This window comes from Cottoperca gobio, chromosome 21 (assembly GCF_900634415.1).
Source record: "Cottoperca gobio chromosome 21, fCotGob3.1, whole genome shotgun sequence".
In the NCBI taxonomy this organism is placed as follows: domain Eukaryota; kingdom Metazoa; phylum Chordata; class Actinopteri; order Perciformes; family Bovichtidae; genus Cottoperca; species Cottoperca gobio.
The window spans coordinates 11,624,253-11,644,252 of record NC_041375.1 but is presented as its reverse complement, the minus strand read 5'-3'; the positions used below and the strand labels follow the sequence as shown (position 1 = coordinate 11,644,252).

Sequence of the window (20,000 nt, the reverse complement as noted above, 5' to 3'; positions counted from 1 at the left end):
ACGAGCTGATTTTAGTAATCACGATTGTTTTCTGAAACAGTAGACCAATAAACCTTTCTTCTTAAAAGCTCTCAACAACTTAACTGAATGCACTTATGCACAGTGAGCTTTACTGCTGATAACAGTTAAACACACAATATGTAATTGTTTGCCACTAAAGGTCGCTCAATCAAAACAAGAACAAAAGACAGTTTGGTGGTGTGGGATCATCGCAGTCAGCTTCTCCCAAATGATCTACAGAGGTCTACTTCTCTCCAAAACAAATGGACCAGGTGAAAACACAGTAGTCTCACGTAAAATCTCCGATGCTGTTCGACTAAGTTAAGATCCAGAAATCTGATGACTAAAATCCTTCATAAAAAGAAAATGTGGCTTAAAAACTGTATAAAAAGTAAATTCATGGCAGCTTCTGGTAGACAACCACAATGCTGACACATAAACAAGGAACACACTCTCCTTTATAGTAATTACCTGCTTTTTATGAGCAAGAATATGTTCCTATTATAACTACGTACAATGATTATTCATATCTCGACCAATTTACCATGATAAATTCATAATGCGACCCCCAGAGGCTGACTGAACAATTTTTCCTTCCCCATTGGTATGCTATCCTGTGAATGGGTAATCAATGAGTCCATGTTTACCTGCCCACTAACAGGTACGCTGATGAATGCAGAACTTAGCATCTCACTACATGTGACTGAATATTGTGTTTTGCATCTGCGTTTAACATATAAATAAGTTTCTAGTCCTGACGCTGGGAGACGTTCGTAGTATGTTAGTGTCCGATTCATGACAAAAAAAACAATAAGACCACAGAGTAAACAAGCCCTATATGCGCTGACTCCTCGTTGCCATAGTAACAGATGAGGGGACCGTCTCCCATCTCCGCATGGCAACAGGAATAGTTGCCAGGTCAAGATGGAAACGTCCGACCTCATCAGTGGAACAACCCTACTCCGCCCCCGTGTGTGTGTGTGTGTGTGTGTGTGTGTTTGTGTGTGTGTGTGTGTGTGTGTGTGTGTGTGTGTGTGTGTGTGTGTGTGTGTGTGTGTGTGTGTGTATGTGTGTGTGTATGTGTGTGAATGTGTGTGTGTGTGTACCAAGCGCTACTTGGAAGGTGATTTTATTAAGGCTGACAATGTGGCTGATTGACTCACATCCTGCAGGCAAGACACCAGTTAATAGTAAACAGCACACACACACATTTGTACTTCTGTACTTGTGAGGACCCTAACTGGCCCATAAAGCTAATTCTCACCTGGAAGAAGTGGTTACTGACCAAATGTCCACACTTTCCAAAAATATCCCAAAATGCCCTTACTCAAGGTCTAAAACTCAAATTGGTCAGGACACAGATAGAAGCACAAGGACGCAAACACACACTCACCTTGAAGATACCCATATCTTTCTGGCAGTTACCTGGTAGATTAATTACGAGGTAAATCATAGAACAGCCTCGCTCAGCGTTGGCGCCTCACCAGCCATCTGGATGTGACTAGTGAGGTTAGATTTCCACAAGAATTTAATTGTGTTTGTGTGTCTGTCAGGGGGTTTTCGCTCTTAATCCATTCACGGAATGATCAACCTATGAAGTAATTTAAGTCAATGGCAAAACTTCCAACTGCTGCCTATGTAAGCCTTCTTTGTTTGTCTTGAGTACTCATACTCATACTACTCATCTATTGTAATATTTGTATATATTGTCTGTATGTTTTGGCGACTTTTGACAGATACATTTAGAAATCGATCATGAAATCACAACATCCACAAGTGTGTTGCATGTCATCCTCATCTCTCTCTTACGATGGTGTATTAGGGCTATTGTAGGTTAAGACAATATCAAAAATTACGAAGCTGAGGGGAATTATAAAGATTAAAGTCGTAACTTTACATAAAAGAACACATTGTGTGTCTGTATGTAGTCACAGATGTCCACAACTCAAATGTATCAGTTATTGTCAGGAATGACATATTATTAACTTTTCTAGCAACCCAAAAATCAAAGAACAAAGTTATTTCCCTCACAATTCAGTGGTATTCTTTTATTTACTTATAAGGTAACACATTTTATACTTCCTGTGAATATAATCCAATTAATCTTATGTCCATACTGTATATGTATTTTTTATATACCCTATTGTTTTGTAAGAAGGACGTATTCATACATGTATTCTTCAGTATATAAATACATTACAGTTGTAGCGTCGGCTGATTTGACCATAGGGATGCGAGTGACGACTGGCTTGACCGCAGTGTGATGAGCATGATGGTAAAGGGATGTGGTTCCTTGACAAAAAAAACTCAAATGTTCTTGTTTTTTTCTCTTGTACATTTTCTTTTTGTATATTACCCCCCCTCTCCTTGCTCAATAATTTGTTTTTTACATACAATGTGCCTAATATGCCATCGTACTCTCTCTCTTTCTCTCTCCCCTCACTTCCTCACAACTGTCCGCTATCAAATAAAGCAAATAAATCTCCTAAATCTGAAATCTTTCTTAAAAGCTGAAACATGAAAGCATTATAGCATGAAAGCTGCACATGCGTTTAACTAAATATATATCCAGCACTGCATTTGTTATAATAGTAATAACAATATGTTCTTTCCCAATGCTCTTCTTCATGAAAGCACATCACAGGCTGTAAAATAAAATGCACCGTGTAAGCGATGACTCTGCTGTTGAAAGCCTTGTTATGAAACACTGATGTAAGCACCAACACAACTGAGGGAACGGTGTGTGACTGTATTTTTCCTCTCTGAGGGGGATTTGATCGTTGACCAGTGGAGGAGTAAATGTGGTTGCAGAGGTGGTGGAACATGGCCAACAACTCTGGGCGCAAAAGAGGAAATATTTTTAACGTTGCCAGGAGGCGGGTTCGGATATCATGCTTGGATCTCAGACACATATCCACTCTGTTGGAAAACTAAACGGGGGCATGGAAGGAAGGGAGGGCTCACAGGTGGTTGAGCTGACAGCACCCTGAGGTGTACTCACATGTTGAGTGGCAGCTGCACCTTAGCGTGGGCCAGCAACTCAGAGGTTATGGATGCCACTTTGGGAGGCACCAGTACCCCGACCGAGGAGGGAGAGGGACCCGGGTGAGATGCATCCTACAGACACACATAAAGACACAAATCAGGTGGTTTTCAGCATTTCCAGCTTTTCAGCATGCGTCCTGGGTATTATTCAAAAACACATTTAACCCATGTGTGAATACAACCAGAGGCAATAAATGTATAAGCAATATGTCTCCTGTCTCCTGCTATCAAAAAGAGGAATGATGTTAGTCACAGTGTAGGTGATTGGGGAATAAGCTATTACAATCTCTAGTGGAGAGGAGTAACCCAATTCAACTCCGGCTTGTGAAATGTATGTGCATGTGTACTGCATATATAAAGCATATGATAGAGTCCAACCAAGAAAAAGCTAGGCTGATATATTGGCTGATATAAAGTTTATTGCAGATACTGTTTATCTGTATCCAGGCACGACCAGTGACACCGTTACGTTCCCGTTTTTAGACTCTAAAATATTGATGTTGGCATTTGCCTCAAAAATCCAATATTGGCGCGATAATGAGTGATAGCAATAGATTTTTTACCAAGACACTGTAACTGCTTACCTGTTTAAATATTCACTGTTTGTTCACTTCAAATAAAAAACAACAGCATTGAAATAGTTTGATCCAAATGTGCCAACATGCGATATCAACATCACAGCATTTATGACCCTAGATTATTAGGTTAATGTAAACCCAATTACATTCTAATACTATATGCATACAAGGAGAGGAAAGTAATTAAGTGTGTTTATTCATGTGCTACATTAAAGTACAGATTGAAAGTAGTTTTTTTTCAATATATGCTTTTCAGATTCAGATTTTACACACAAAACATGAACAATTTACAAAATGTGATTCGATGTTAGAGATTCGACAACCAAACATTAAATTAAATAAAGTAAATAAAATCAGCTCTATCTCTACTAACCAAAGTCATCTTAGAAACAATAATCAATTACAAAGGAGCGACAAAGTATGTACTGCAGGTCTATTTAATAACTTTTACAGAAGGGCCAGACATTTACACTTCCTGTGTCTGACCTGAATTTAAATGTGAAAACAAAGCACCTTTTTAATCTTAGAAGTAGGTTGTTGTTTAATAAACACAATGTTGCATTTAACATCTTTTTGTATTCAATTAGACTCTCCTAAATCTCCTGTGCTCAAACAGCCGGGTTATAAGTATTTCTGTGTTTAACAACTTAACAACAGACGGAACATATAAATGGGCTAATTTGCATATTAATACAATTATTTTTTTCTAATAATCAAACACTGTAACTCATTAACTTAGAATGTCAGCAGGTTATTTAAATAAAAACGAATTGACATTTAATTACATATTAATTTAGACTCATTGTCTGTCTTTGTTTAAATTTGTGCAGTATTTACCTGTTTTAAAACTGCATCTGCTGGCATTTATTCAACATCAAAAACCTTTCAGTGTGAGAAACGACAAAGTTTGGTTTGTATGTGGTCAGAGCTCTCCGCAGACATAGATGAAGGGGATCATTTGTCAGATCGGATTGATTTCTCGTTTTGATGGTATTCATGTGTGAGAAACTAGACTCACATGTGTACGTTCATTCAAACAGAAAGTAAGCAGAAATAATTAATAACCTTTGTGCATTTGGGAATTTCTCTTGAGATGAAGTACATATTAAGACTTAAGTAAAAGTTTGGAGGCAGAACCTTTTACACTGAAGTATCTTTTTTTACTCTTTACTTTTAGTAAAGGATGTGATGACCACCACTGCTACATATTACACTAATTACATTGTGTATGTGTGTGTTTGTGTGTGTGTACCTGGATGCGTGCAGCAGCTCTGGGGTCAGAGGAGCTGATGAGGACCGGATGGGAGATCTCCATGCTGTGTCTGTTGTGGAGTTGGGCGGCCCTCTGGTTGACAGACAGCGCCGAGAACGAATGCCTCTTCTTGGCGTTTTTCTTCCCTTCACCTCTCCGATGGCCAGAGCCGTTTCCATTGGACGGGGATGCTCTGGGGGATGGACCAGGAGAGCAGGGGCCCAACGGTGCTGGCTCGGTGCTCGGACCGGGAACGTTAGTTGGCGTGGGCTTGTCGATCTCCATCAACTGCTTGGCTGTTTCATTTAACTGAGAGGAGAGGAGGAAAAGCAGGTGGTTGACAGATGAAGGAGAGGGGAGGACAAGAGAGGAACAGTTTAGGTGTTAGATTTCAGTCTTCAGTGGTTCACATCCATAACAAGTGTGTTTGTGTGGCCTTTCCTCACATATTCTAGTTGGCAGCTTTTCAAAAACCAGCAGCATAACAATCATCACTTACAACAGCTGGCCCAGTGAGACTCCCTTTGTGTAACACACACTCTCACTGTCTGTCTTTGTCAAATAATACACACATACTCCCACACATAACATGACCCAAACGTGAGCATCCCTTTGGCTTGCCAGGATTGTTCTTTTTCTCCTCACTTCATTCTCGTGGAAAATCTGCTACAGATCAGTTATTTATTCAAGCTATTAAAGAATTCAAATGAAGAGTGGAGCTTGATGGTTCTCCATGTTGTTTTGTTTCTGTAAGAGTTTAAAGATGTAAGTAATTAACATCGTCAAACTCAACTCAATTGTATGCCAAATCCCTAATTTCACAATTAAATTAATCCAAAACATCCTTGACACACACACACACACACACACACACACACACACACACACACACACACACACACACACACACACACACACGTACACACACGCAATGATGCACAATTCAAAACTGCATGACTGAGACCTGACAGAGAAAGTAACATGATGATGTGTTGTGCAAAACGCTTCACATCCCACAAAAGCAATAACAATCTGTCATCTTACTGTTTTCTAATGAGGACCACAATGCAAACCAGCTATTTGTCTTTATTGTGTTTTTATCCTCTATAGTTGTAATTGCATGTCAGGACTGGGTGATTGCAGTGACCTTTAGTATTAGCCAATGAATGTAAAAGGTAAACATTCCTTTGAGCACAGAGAACATAATTGAATGGTCTGGTCACAGCTCTGGATTCTAATAATGGTGTGGATTTTTTTTGTTGTTGTCAGAAACTGCTGAGGGATAAACACCTGGTTTAAGGTACCGTAGCTCCATCTGTCACTGCATGTGTTTGGATTATAATAACTATTCAATGCAAAGTTTGTCAGCGCCTATTAGCACCATCATCTGAAATGTGTGCTGTGTCTGGCATATTGAATTTAAATTGAGAGGAGAGGGGACCTGTGTTTTTAAAGAGACACCTGTAGGGCTATTTATCAATGTTGATAGTTTTGATGTGAGTTGCTGAATGCTGGAGGTATCGGCCGTAGAGATGTCTGCCTTCAGTCAATATACTGGAGCTATATGGAGCTCGGCTTGTGGGGCTCAAAGTGCCAAAAAGTACATTTGAAAAACTCAGCATCAATGTCTCTTTCCATAAATCATGACTGGGTTCATCAAGATCATCCACAGACCTTGACGAAGGAACTATTCTTTTTCCACCAAACTACACCCGATAACCGTATCACCACGCAGAAGGAAGCGTGAATATACTCAAGTGAGTTAGCTAACGTTGCAGCTCAGAGGAGGACGCCATCAATGTTGACCTCTAGTGCCGTCACAACCACATGCCTCTCGACCATGAGCAGACGCACTCTTCCTTCTGTGCGGTGATACGTTTGGCGGATGTGGTTCCTACATGAAACTGCTCACAAAAAGGTCAGGGGGTGAGTAACCGGGTCAAGATTTCTGCAAAGAGACATTGCTGTTGAGTTGAGTTCAAATGCATTTTATTTGCGCTTTGATCTACACAAGCCAAGTGCCATATAGCTACATTATAATCGAGAGAATCTATACGGCCGGCACTACAGGTAAGAGGACAAATATGTAGTTTTGATTTTGGGGTGAACTGCTCCTTTAATCTGTGCTGCTCATTTGTGGACTGTGACGCTGAAGGGATCAGCTAAATTCTGTCCACCTGCAACAAGAAAGGTATTACTAGTGTAGTGCAGGTCAGTTTATAACTGCTACTACTGGCTGTAACGTGTCACATTAGCTAGCTAGAGCTGACACTTGTTAATCAGAGTGGCATGAAAAAAAGTTGTGGAAAGGTGAGGATGGCTGTTCCGTACACATTAGGTAAGCAGCATGTTAAAAATCTTTAACAAATGCTAAAAAATCCCATATATTGCTATCACATGACATTATGCCAAGTGTTTTTTGCCCTGTGGCTGTGAGCGTGTCTTGGTTCTAAATGGAGAAACTATGTGTTTTGACAATTATGGAGCTTTGCAGTAGTTTAGGTAGGCACAGACGCATGCAGGCTGGAGTTCATTAATTCAGCTCACTCCAACACTCACACTGCTTCTCAATGTTCCCAAACTACCTGCTGTCAGGGTTTTTGGACTGCAGTTCCTCTTTGGACCATGTGGGGTCGCCACCATTCATTTCTGTGTGTCATGTGCTTGTCTTTATTGTTTCATTGGTTGCACCTGTTCCTTGTTTGCTAGCCTTTATAAGCTGCCTGTTTTCTTCTGTTCATTGCTGAGTCTTGAATTGTTGCCGGAGCCCAAGTTTGTGAGTTTTTGATCCGTCCCTTGAAGTGTCCGTTTTGTCCCAGCCTTCATGACCATAGGTGAGGGTAGGAACGAAGATCGACCGGTAGATTGAGAGCTTTGCCTTCTGGCTCAGCTCTCTTTTCGTCACAACGGTGCGGTAAAGTGACTGTAATACCGCCCCCGCTGCTCCGATTCTCCGGCCAATCTCTCGCTCCATTGTCCCCTCACTCGCAAACAAGACCCTGAGGTACTTGAACTCCTTCACTTGGGGTAATGGCTCATTCCCTACCCGGAGTAGGCAATCCACCGGTTTCCTGCTGAGAGCCATGGCCTCAGATTTGGAGGTGCTGATCCTCTTCCCAACCGCTTCACACTCGGCTGCGAACCGATCCAGTGACTGTTGAAGGTCACAGACCGATGATGCCATAAGGACCACATCATCTGCAAAGAGCAGCGATGAGATCCTCAGGTCACCGAACTGCAACCCCTCTCCTCCACGACTACGCCTCGATATACTGTCCATGAAAATCACGAACAGGATTGGTGATAAAGCGCAGAGCCCAAGTTTGTGAGTTTTTGATCCGTCCCTTGAAGTGTCCGTTTTTGTGCCCTTATCTCGAGTTCCTAAGTTGACTGCCTTTTTGCTCTTTAGCTCTTAAGATCCTTTTACTGCCTGCTTTTCGTATATCCTCTGTTGATCCTGTTTTTGCCCAGACTTTACCTGTTAGTTGTCTGGAGGTATTTTGAGTTTTGTCCTGCCACCTGTTTGCTCTAAAAGTAAAGACTCCTTTTCTAACCCACTCCGAGCCTGTGTCCGTCTCTGCATCTGAGCCTGCCTCATTCAACAGTACCATGGTGTGGTTTTCAAGATATTTCTTTCTTTTATGAGCTCATGTTCATCCATGTTGTATATCTCAGGCTCGGCTGAGGGCACGTAGACACACTCACATGAACACTGGTTATGTAGGTGAGATTGTACTCAATAAAAAACATTGACATGCTAAACATTTCTTAATGAGGTTTGGTAAGTGTTACATACATGCTATCTGCACACTAGATATAAAGAGTTACTATGTTAAAGGTGTTACTCCACTGGTTGCAAAAAGAAGCCTATGTGTATACAAGTCTGAGAAAATGACCCTATACTTCTCACTTGATTTCTTACGTCAGTAAAAAATTGTCCTGACAAGTTTAGGTCTCAATCACTAGTTTCAAGTGTTCTTCAATACAGCGAAAATAAACTATAAAGCAGGACATGCTTTAGGGTGTGGTTGCCTACTGTGACCCATTGTGTCACTACTGGTTCCAAAAAACCAAGATGGCGACCGCCAAAATGCTGCTCCCCACAAAAATGTCCAAAAACCAATGGGTGACATCACGGTGACATCAATTACACACAGGCCTTTATGACAAGTGACACATAAAGTGACACATTAACAGATCTTCAGCTTCAGTCCTCACAAATTTACATCGCAATCATGTCTGCTTAGCGTAACCTCAAGCTCCTGAACAAACCCTGGAGACAAAGTCGAGCATTTCTTCTGTGTGTGTGTGTGTGAGTGAGAGAGAGAGAGAGAGAGAGAGAGTCCAAGACCGACCTGGTCTAGGCTCAGTGTTGGTGATGTTTCATTTCCATATTAATAGATATGCTAATCAATGCCAAATCATATGCTAATAAGCATGATGGATTGATGCTGCAGATACAACTCAGTTTGCTCTCATGAGGCAGACGAGAGGACGGACACACACACACACACACACACACACACACACGTCGAGTAACTTTCACCCATACATTCAAGTTTGTTTCTCCATACATACAGCAGCGGCCAGTCACATACACACACACACACACGCACACACCAATGACTGCTTTGACAGTTTCTCTTTAACTACCACTGCTATATTGCCTGGTCATGCTGCAGAAAAGAAGATAAGGGTGGGTGTGTGTGTGTGTGTGTGTGTGTGTGTGTGTGTGTGTATTTTGTGTGTGTGAGTGCGAGCGTGTGTCAGAGAGAGATGTTGAGACAATTCTTCACTTTGTGATTTTGCCAGAATTAAATCTCCAAGGTCATCTATTATGTGTTGAGTTTACAGTACTCTCAGTACTTTGTGTCTTTTGGAGGGTGGGTGCTCCCTCCAGGTAATACAGAGGACTGGAGCTGATGAGCTGTTATCTGCACTGCGAAAAGGGTAAGCCAGCAAGATACATGCATGGTCATGCACACACACACCCAGTGGCAGGTGTGTGCCAACTCTCTCCTGCTGCAGAGACAGGTCGATACATAAAGTGAAAGAGAAAGAGAAAAAGACAGAGGTGTCCTTGACATGGGATGTACTGGTTGACCCACATTCATGAGAAACCTGTTCACCTGTTCTCCCATCTGCCTGAATCAACCCGTCCACACTCAAGTCAAACTCATCTACGCTGACATCACATCCACCTATACTTACACAACACAATCCAACCCACTCAGCACACCCACCCAAAGTCAAGTCAAGTCTGGTATAGTATATTTATAAAAACATAAATCTACTCCAGGTGCTTATGAACTCAACAAACCACCAAAACCTGTTCCTCCTCAAGATACAAATACACCCACAACCCCAGAACCAACTCCAAGCATGACATCCTCCTACAACTGCCAACATCTAACTAAACTCACATTCAATACCTCATTTCTTTGCGATTAGCTACTGCAATTGTATTACTGACAGTTTCATTATTTGTTCTACCAGAAAAGACATTCTGATGCAAAACTCCTACTACCTCAGTTGGGTCTCAAGTGTAGGTCAATTATCACTGCCATGTGCAATATTCACTCTTACAAATTTGAATCAATGACTCTGTACTTATATTACTGTTTTTGTAAAAAGTATTGTGTCTGTACCGCAAGCTTCGTGTGTTCTTTCAAGGTTCTAATAGCAGAGCTTAAACTAAGGTGTTCAGACTGACACCAGCAGTGTGAATGCACTTCTGTGGAAGATTACTTATTAATGTTAATGTATGTATCCCACAGGGTAAAGTGATGACACCGTAATAACTTTTCAGAACAGTAAAATCTTCCTAATAATGTTACAGACTGCTATACAGGTTTTTGGCTAAAGTCACATTTGTATTACTCAAGCTGAACTTCTTGGTTTGTATTTTTATCCTTTTCCACTTCTACCTTAAGCCACTCGCACCAAATAACATTCCCTGTTGCATTCTTTTTAACCTGCCACTATGTTTGGTACTGTACGCTACGGAGACAGTGTAGCACCCGCTACAAATGCAGTGATTGCCAATAACTTTACACTTCCATGCTATTTGGATTAATTGTTTGTAATCTATTTCGGTGGCATCCCTGTCATCTGCCAAATACTAACACAAGCAGTCTGCATTCAAGTCAACAGCTAGAGGATGTACTTCATATCCAGCAAGTCACACACAACACATACACAGAGCAGCACAAGTACAGCTGGGCGCCCCCTCATTAAGCTACCATTGCAGACACAGACACACAGACACACAGACACACACAGACACGCGCACACTCGACGTGCACCTTTACCCCCGCTGTGTCAGAGTGATGGAGAGCTCTAAATTATTGAAGCATCTCTATCTAATAGCAGCCCCTGTGTGTCTGTGTGTGTTTGTCCCCGCTTCTCTCGGCCTACTACGCCTTAATTGTCATCGCCTAAGAGAGCCGTTTGGTCAAATTTCAGGGACATGATTGGGTAGCCAAGAGTCCAAGCCCGTGCATGCTGCAACCCCAGAGAGGGAAAGAGTGTGTATTGAGAAGGCAGCATTATCAAAGGAAGGAAACAGAACAGAAAAGCTTGATAGAAGAGCAGAACAGTGATTTTCTACGAGTATTTGTAGGGATGTGGATATCAAAAGCAAAATAATGCTTGTAGCGTGAAGGAGGAGTCATCCCATTAGTCCCTCTCTTTAATCTCTACGTAAATTATTTTCTGTGAATATAAGATTCACTACATATGTGCACTGGATCTGGACTTTGTGAGAGTGTTATTGTCTTGACAAGCAGTCCTTCCCGCTTTTGAAGGTTTCATAATTTGTTTCCGACAGGGACACGAGAGAATTAGCGTGTTCACAAATGTGTGGTGATGGAAAGAGAAGAGACGGTTTAACAACAGCAAGAAAGAAGGAAACACATCCTTCCAGTTTCTACCAACTTCTTTTTTACTACGGCTTAAAAGCCTTAAATGTGATGCAGAGCAAATTGTGCATGGTTTTTTTCCCAGTTGCACAGGGATTAAAAGTAAACTATATTTCACTCTTGACAGGCTTGGCACTATGAAAGACGGTAAAATGTTTCGGGTGTCGGGTTTTTTTTTATCCTTTTACTGAGAGGAAATCCCTTAAAAAAAGAATTCCACCTCTTCTGGGTTTCAAAAAGCATTGATAACGCAATTTATATTCCTGAAGCAATTTGAATATTTTGGTTGTGTAAAGTGGTCAAACATAAACGCCATAATATCACATCCTGACACGGAAACATGATGTGGAACCTCAATGAAGATTAACATGCAAGCACCGTGTTTGAAGGAGCATGATGAACAAACGACATGCTTTTTGAGTGCAATTACAATGTTTTACATTAAATGTGTGTCCTTCTGCTGACACTGAAGGGACTTGAACACACCGTTACCATCTAACATGATGCGATCACAGGTTGCCACTGCCGGTGAGTTTAGCCAACAGCTATATTTTCACCATGTATCGAGGCAAAAGTTATGAATTACAGCGGCACAAGGAGTACTTTTGGGAACAACAGAACATCATTTAGTTCAAGTATACATATAAAACCATTCATTGATTCTTTCACATACTTTTTTCATTCATTTATAGCAGATTCTCTTGAATAAAGCCAAACAGCCCTGATATTCCAATTTGTTTCACATTTTCATGGATATCATCAAAGTACTGGGAATGTTTCCACCCATAGAAACAAAACATTAACATTGTTTCGTGTCAAAGTAGACAGGAAATACTCTCACTCAAAAAAAGTGACTCAAAAGCATGAAAATACTGTAATGCAGGTGTTGCGCTGTTGCTTTTACAGCTATGTGTGTAATAATGTGATGTGTGTGTTTCTGTGCAATGTCTGTGGGTTTACCTCCACATAGAGAATGGGGAAGATGCCAATCTTGTCTCCCAGCATGCCTTCTGCCCAGTTCTCGTCCACTCGCCTGATTACTGTCAGTACCTCATCCTGGAGAGAGAGGAAATGAGTGAGACTACACACATTGTAGGTACGCCACATGTGTCCAAATAATAGCTATTTTGATATGTTTGTCTCATTGTGTGATTTAAAAAGATAAAAAAAACAACAAAGTAAAGGATGATTAGAGAAAGTAATAAAAACACAAGCTGTTGATCAGAAACTGGCCAAAGCAAAGCATCTCAAACGCTTTGCGAGTGGATGTTTGTACCTGGATCTATAGATCTCTTCTGGAATTATCTATTGCATCCTTACAATCCTTACTTTCCTCATCATTTGTATGTCCTTCTGTTGGATTGCTCAACTCAGGAAGGATGCCAACTGTTTAAAATGTTGTAGCCCCATTGCATGTTGTAACTCATTGACTAATCGTGCATACATACATTTTTAGATTGATAGGCACACACACACACACATAGGAATATGATGTTCCTCATTCACCATACACACACACACACACACACACACACACACACACACACACACACACACACACACACACACACACACACGCACACATTAAGGTCATGGTTAGACCATTAGGGACGGCAGTGATAATGCTGGCAAATGATTGTTGCGTATTAATCATACTGAGTAATTACCTCTCACATGAAAACACAATATCACAAACACTGGGGCACATGTCTCTGCGTGAGGGTATGGCTCTGTGTAATCTTCAATCATGATCCCAAAATCCCAAAATGATGTGAACTTTGAATGTCAGTACCCGTTAATCCGGATGTAGAGCGCAGTGTGTTTGAGACGAGGTATCTACTGTATGACATGTTTTCCATTACTGTGATCAGTCCTGAAACACCTACAGTGAAGTCTACTGTACACTTAATAATCTTTCTCTCTCCACGGACACCCAATTACACTGCAGAGACTTCCAGTCCTCACGCAAATGAGTCTGTGTAACAGCAGGAACAAAATGATAAGCTATGAGGAACAGAAACATTCAGGGAATACAAATGACTGTTTACACCAAACCCAACCTGAATACACACTTCTGATGGACTGACAGGCGAATTCACAAAGAATTCATTGCAGCCGCTGAAAGCATCCCCTGCAACCGCTAACTGCCCCGACGCAAGGTCTGCTTCACAAAAGAGATTGCACTAATGATATTAGCGGTCCTTTTTGTCGCCTGATTGCAATTATCCACATGGTAAAGTATAAATATTGCCTTTGCACCAAGAACAGTAGGCAGAACAACGGCTGAGAGAAAAAGAAAAATGACATTTCCAGACCGTGAGCTGCAGGTCCTGGTCGAGGAGGGGCGGAGGGTCTGGGCGTGACACCTCTAATAAATGGGATTTAGTCACAAGCAGCTCGATGAAGACGCTAATCATTTCACTGTAAGCATGTGGCCATTGGTGCTGATCTTTGTGAGTTGGACTGTTTTTGTAATATTTTGTGTCAAATGTAGGTCTATACATATGAGCTCATTTAAATACATGCATAAAGCACAGGAGCACTGAGACGAGCAGTTAGAGTTGCATTTCACCCTTTGTGCTTTGTTTCTTTTTGACTTATTTGTGCAGGTTTAGCAGAAAATCCGCACGATCCTTTAGTGAACTCGCCCAAGTGTCTTCACTCATATTGTCCATCGCTTTAAAAGTATATTTTTAGTGATACTTTGACAAATGGGGATGCTTTTGGATCCACTCTGAAATGATCCATAGAATACCCTCCCCAAATGCAACTTGTATAAATCCATTTTTAAATACAGAAAGAGGCCCAATGCAGAAGGGACCTGAAGACAGTCAGACATGAGGATAATTAGCCCAACTCCTAAATGCCATCAACTTTAACAGATCTAAAACCCTCAGCCTTGGTCAGACAGAGCAGACATACAGTATATGCCATCTTTCTTCACACTTCACATCTCCTGGGGTGATGATGACGTACTTCACTTCGCTCAGATCAGATCATTATCAGACATATTGACAAACAGAGCTGAGACCCAAAACCCTACAAGACCCTAAAATACACAATTACACTAAATATAGTTAAATATAACAACTTGAGTTCTGGGTTGCGGTCTCACTAAGAACCGAGACGACCCTTGAAGACATCTAGATGGCGGCTCCTATAGCTAGTGAAAATATATTTATTATTATTACTTTGGTATCAGATGGACCATCACATCACTTAAAACACATAAAACACACAGCATCAGCAGCTAAGCGTATAGGCCGACACAATGTATTACACAATAATAATCACAATATGATGATGTCCATGATGTACAGCAAAGAGCTTGTTAGTTTCATGCTGGTTTAATTGCTGTGTTATGGACTTATCTAAAAACAACTAAACAAACATGTATCTGTATCTTTTCTTTCAACTTCTTGGCAAAAAATTGAAGAATTTGAAAACGAGCACAAAATATCAGTTGCCAGTAATTTCATTCCAAAAACATTAGTGTGAGTTTTAAAAATGTCTTCAGATGGTCAGATTAGACTGACAGTGATCGCAAAACATTCGCAGGCAGCAGCTGCTACTGTGTGTTATCTCCAGCCTCATATCAGACCCACTGACTTACAGAGCTTTTAAACATTTTACCAATAAACATGGTTTCAAGTTCAGTTTTAAAATCAAAAGCAGCGCACATTGTTCAAACAAAGGCACAGTAAAGCAATTACCAACTCGTTTCATGTCAAGAAATGTTCGCGTCTCTGTGACAACAACAAGCCTGTTCAGTATTTCAGCTGAACACAGGACTGTCTGGCCAAGCTGATGTTCATGCAACACGTACATCTCCACCGTGTGTCACAAATACACACAAATGACTGTTATTAAAGATTAGAACTTATTTCTGCAACAACCTTTGTTTTTTCATGACTAAGGCGAGACGACAAGTTGGCGGTCGCATTAAATACAAACTGTGAATATAACCACAAAATCTCTCTTTATTTTCAATGTCAAGAGTCAAAATATTAAAGACTGTTTCCCCCCCCCCCAATGCAGCAGTTCCATTTCATGTGCTGCGAGCGCCACATCAGCAAAACAGTCAGCACACAATGAGCACAGTCAGGAGGACTCGGAGTGACTTACTCAAGTTAAAGTGAATGATAAAAACCACAGGGCTTGGGAGAAAGAAACAAGACATCATCCGATGAGTAAAAAAGACTAAAATGCAAACAGCTTTCATTGTCTAAATCTAAAAAACATATTTACGGCTTTCTTCGACTAAGCTAAAACTAAAATGCCCAGACTTTTAGTAAACTAAAACAGGATGAGCTTGACTAAATATGATAGAAAGGACAGCTGACACAGGATTAAGACTCAGACTAAATTACTAGTACACGCAAAATATGGAGTATAAATGGAAACTGCATTCCTTTGGGAAGACACCTTTTACCCAGTTTGAAGTTGCTCTGGTTTTGATTCTGAGAGCCAATCTGAAAAGTAGAGTCAGCAGTGATAAATTATTAGTGTCCTACAAAGAACCACCTTGCTTTAACACCACATATAAGTGTGTCTTCTACTACAGTATTTATGCCTCTGTAAATTCAACCATCCCTCTAATCTCTCTCCACGGATTCTTCCATATTATACATTATTACCTCCAGTTCAGTTTGTTCGTCAGCAGGATAACAGAAAAAGTGTTGGCTCGATTTTTCATGAAACTTGGGCCAAGGAAGAACCAATTCAATTTTGGTGCAGACCTGGATCACAGGGCGAATACACTCATTATATTTCACTTATGGAAACGGCTTAGGCGGCAGAGGTCTGCTCTCTTCAAGTGCCCTTCTAGTTATATTTGTTCTGTGTCTGATATAAAAACAATGACCTGTGGAGAGTGTGCGTGTAAGGCATGTGTCTGTACGTGTGTGTGTGCGTGTGTGTGTGTGTGTGTGGGTGTGTTACCTTGCTGAAGGCCAGACAGTCTTTATCCTGGTCTTTATCTTTGACCTCAAAGTCGTACAGTGCTTTGCCCTGGGGTGGAGTTTGGCTCAGGGGACGCAGCAATTGGATGTAACTAGCGGGCAAGAAACCATGGCAACCGTTGAGCTCGCCGTGGTACCAGTTGTCATCCACCTTGCGTCGCAGGATGATGATGTCACCCTTGGAAAATTGGAGATCGCCTGGTTCTTTTCCTTCGTAGGAGTAGAGGGCTTTACCGCAAGGCAGCGCTGGGATACTCTAAAAACAAAAACATTCACTTACTGTACAACTAAGGACTCACATGTGACAAAATAAAAGCAGCAAATATTTCCGCATGTTTCTCACAATGGGGAGGAGCAACATAATGTTCTATTTTTGCAACGTTCTCTTGTCTGATGGTGACTTTGATCTATCTGATCCATCTAAAATCCTACAAGTGTTGTCTTTAATCCTGAGGTTTGGTCTGTGTGAAGATGATGAAGAGCTACTGGCGTTCTCTGGTAAGTGCAATGGTTCCAAACTTGGGGTTTGGGACCCCCCAAAGGCTCCCAAGATAAATGTGAGTGGTCATGAGGATGTTCAAAAAGGATAAAAAAGAAGAAAAAATACAATTTCTGTATTTTCAAAATGTTCTTTTTACTACGCAAGTTTGTATCACTACAGGCCTCTTAAAATTTCTCAAATAAAGACAGGAAAAATTCATTCTCATGTCTGCACTAAGACCATAACCTGTGTGAGTCTCATATCTGCCATAACCTGTGTGAGTAGGGCTCATAACACAAACCAAAAAGGTTTGAAACTACAAGGTTACAGCGCTCACATGCTGCTCTTTTAGACACCTTTGTATATCTCTGTGCAGAGCGGATGAGCAGATTATCTGCCAGCTATTTTACCCTACACCAGGAAACAAATAGGAGGTTCTTCTGTAGCGCACTCCCACGTAGCGATTAACATAAAAGGTTAGGTGACATGTGTATTTTTACTTTAAAGTCTTGCACAGTGCAGAATGAAGTGCATTTTGTGGCCTCTGCAGAGGATTAAAAGCATTGCTGTCAAGAAGTGATGCCGTTGTGTTAGAATGATGCCAGATAACTACACCTTGCAAACCTTGGATTTGCCCATTTCTTAAATTCACAGTGAACTGCAGTTTCATTATATTCTCCCTGTTAAGGAGCTGGGAAGTGTGCCTTTTGTGCCGTCATGTCTGGAACAAATCAGTTTCAAGTCAGTTATGTAACAATATAAAATATGTTGAATTTGTCTATTTCCATTGTTCTCTTTTCTTTTCACTTTTACATTTGTTGTGCCTCATATTTGAAGGTAGATACAATTGAGGAAATGACTCCTGCAGTGATCAGCAAATTAATTTGAAGAAGAAAGGAAGCCTGGGGGGCAAACTGATTTTGAAGTAGCTCAAAACATTGGAAAATCCAATATGTTGCAAACTGTTGGCTCTGACAAATTGGGAGAGCATGGTTAGCTGGGTAAGTGCTCCAAGTTCCATTTTATTCCCCAGCAGTATGTGAGATATGACTGGTTATTAAAATGTTTGCCAGGTAATTGCTGCTGCCACCTTGGGCCAAGCACAGTAATTTTGAAAATGCCAGAGCGGTGTGATGCATTACTCCCTGGAGTTTCATCAAAATCAGGTCTGTGGTGTCTCACTTATCACATGTCAAGGACGGACACACACACTGGCCCATTTACCCTGCAGAAAGTGATGTTTTTTACGTGATGCCATGCTTGTGTTGGAAATGGTCGAAATGTGGCATTGCACTTTGTTGACATTGCACATATTAAAGTTCCATTAACAACAAGTGCAGTAATGATCCATTTTCACTTGACTGTTCGATGTAAACTTCCTGATCAGAAACTGTCAACAAAGGTCTCTTAAAATGAACAACTAATTGGTTTCCCTTTTAGAAAAATCTATGTTTTATTGCTTAAATTGCATACAAGAAGTGCCATATTATATTCTTAGTTTTATGGAAAAAGAATTCTGCAAAGCAAAAACATGATAAAAAATGAATCTCAAATAATTAAAAAATGTTTTATCTTATGGGCTACTCATATAAAGGTACTATACTTTTAACTGATAGATCTATGATGATGTGTTCAACATCAAAATTGATATTAGATAATTAATATTCAGCCATCTTGCTTCCACTGCACGTCTGTCATCTGTTTCTTCTCTCTGCCGAGCTGCTTGACTGAGTGCACTCGGACTGGAGCTGCATGAGTCATCCAAACTGATCCAATCATATGGGAATTTGTTCACTCTTGCTACAATAGCTATATCCACCATTACGAGAAGTGTCATCTTATCAATCTCTCTCTGTCTCTCTCTGGTGCGTGCTGTCCAGAGGCAACACACTTTGAAAATATTTGTTTTGTGATTGCTTCTGACAGCCATAGTGTCACCTTCATTTTGTGATTGCAACTGAAGATGGACACTTCAGTTGCAATCACAAAATCAATCTGAGCACTGTTGATGAATCAGAATTGCTGCTTTTTAACCACGCAATAAATGCCATTAGCCTGACTACTAAATCTGATAAAGTTCATCATATTAGATGTGGCGAGATGATATGTTTTTAAATAAAAGGCCCAAATCGACAAGCTAGTAGAAGCTATTAAATGACACAAAATATACATTTCTATACAACCAGTGACACAGATATTTGACATCACACCTATATTCACATTCTCCACACACACACACACACACACCCAAACAAACAAACACGACAGCGCTCAGCACACACTTAATATACTGAACATGTATTTGAAGGAGACAGGTATTAAAAGGGAATATATCTAAAAGAAGATCCAGGAAAACAAACAGCAGCGTGTAAACTGAAGAATGCATAAAAGAAAAAACTACTTTCTTCCCAGAGAAGATGTTTACAATACACACAAACTTACAGACACACAATCTCTTTTTATATACTTGCTTACAGGCTGATTCTCCCCAGATGCTACGCTGAAGAGAACAGCCCAAGGCTCCACTACATGACTGTGAGATATGTGGTGATGCAATATAAAGAAACGCACACACAAACAATGCTGCTGTGACAACTACTAATCCTACTATCAACTACTACCACTATTTCTACAGTAATCACTAGTACCACTGTGACCACTGCAGCAGTATAGTGACAACAATTAACTCAAACACATTAAAGACTCCTGGCTTGACGATGAGCAAGACAAAAGTTGTATCGTCTTCACTTACGCGCTCCCTCA

At 40.7% G+C, this 20,000-nt stretch overlaps 1 protein-coding gene across 1 annotated transcript in view; it reads right to left on the bottom strand.

Annotated features, from left to right (window-relative positions):
• The window catches only part of sh3rf1 (SH3 domain containing ring finger 1), a 92,813-nt gene that overhangs the window by 19,217 nt on the left and 53,596 nt on the right, over positions 1 to 20,000 (bottom strand). The window contains exons 2-5 of the mRNA XM_029459482.1: positions 16,737 to 17,012; positions 12,756 to 12,851; positions 4,876 to 5,184; positions 3,002 to 3,117 (exon numbers count right to left, since the gene is read on the bottom strand). Of these exons, the coding sequence (XP_029315342.1) occupies positions 3,002 to 3,117; positions 4,876 to 5,184; positions 12,756 to 12,851; positions 16,737 to 17,012 (797 nt within the window). The remainder of the gene's footprint in view (positions 1 to 3,001; positions 3,118 to 4,875; positions 5,185 to 12,755; positions 12,852 to 16,736; positions 17,013 to 20,000) is intronic.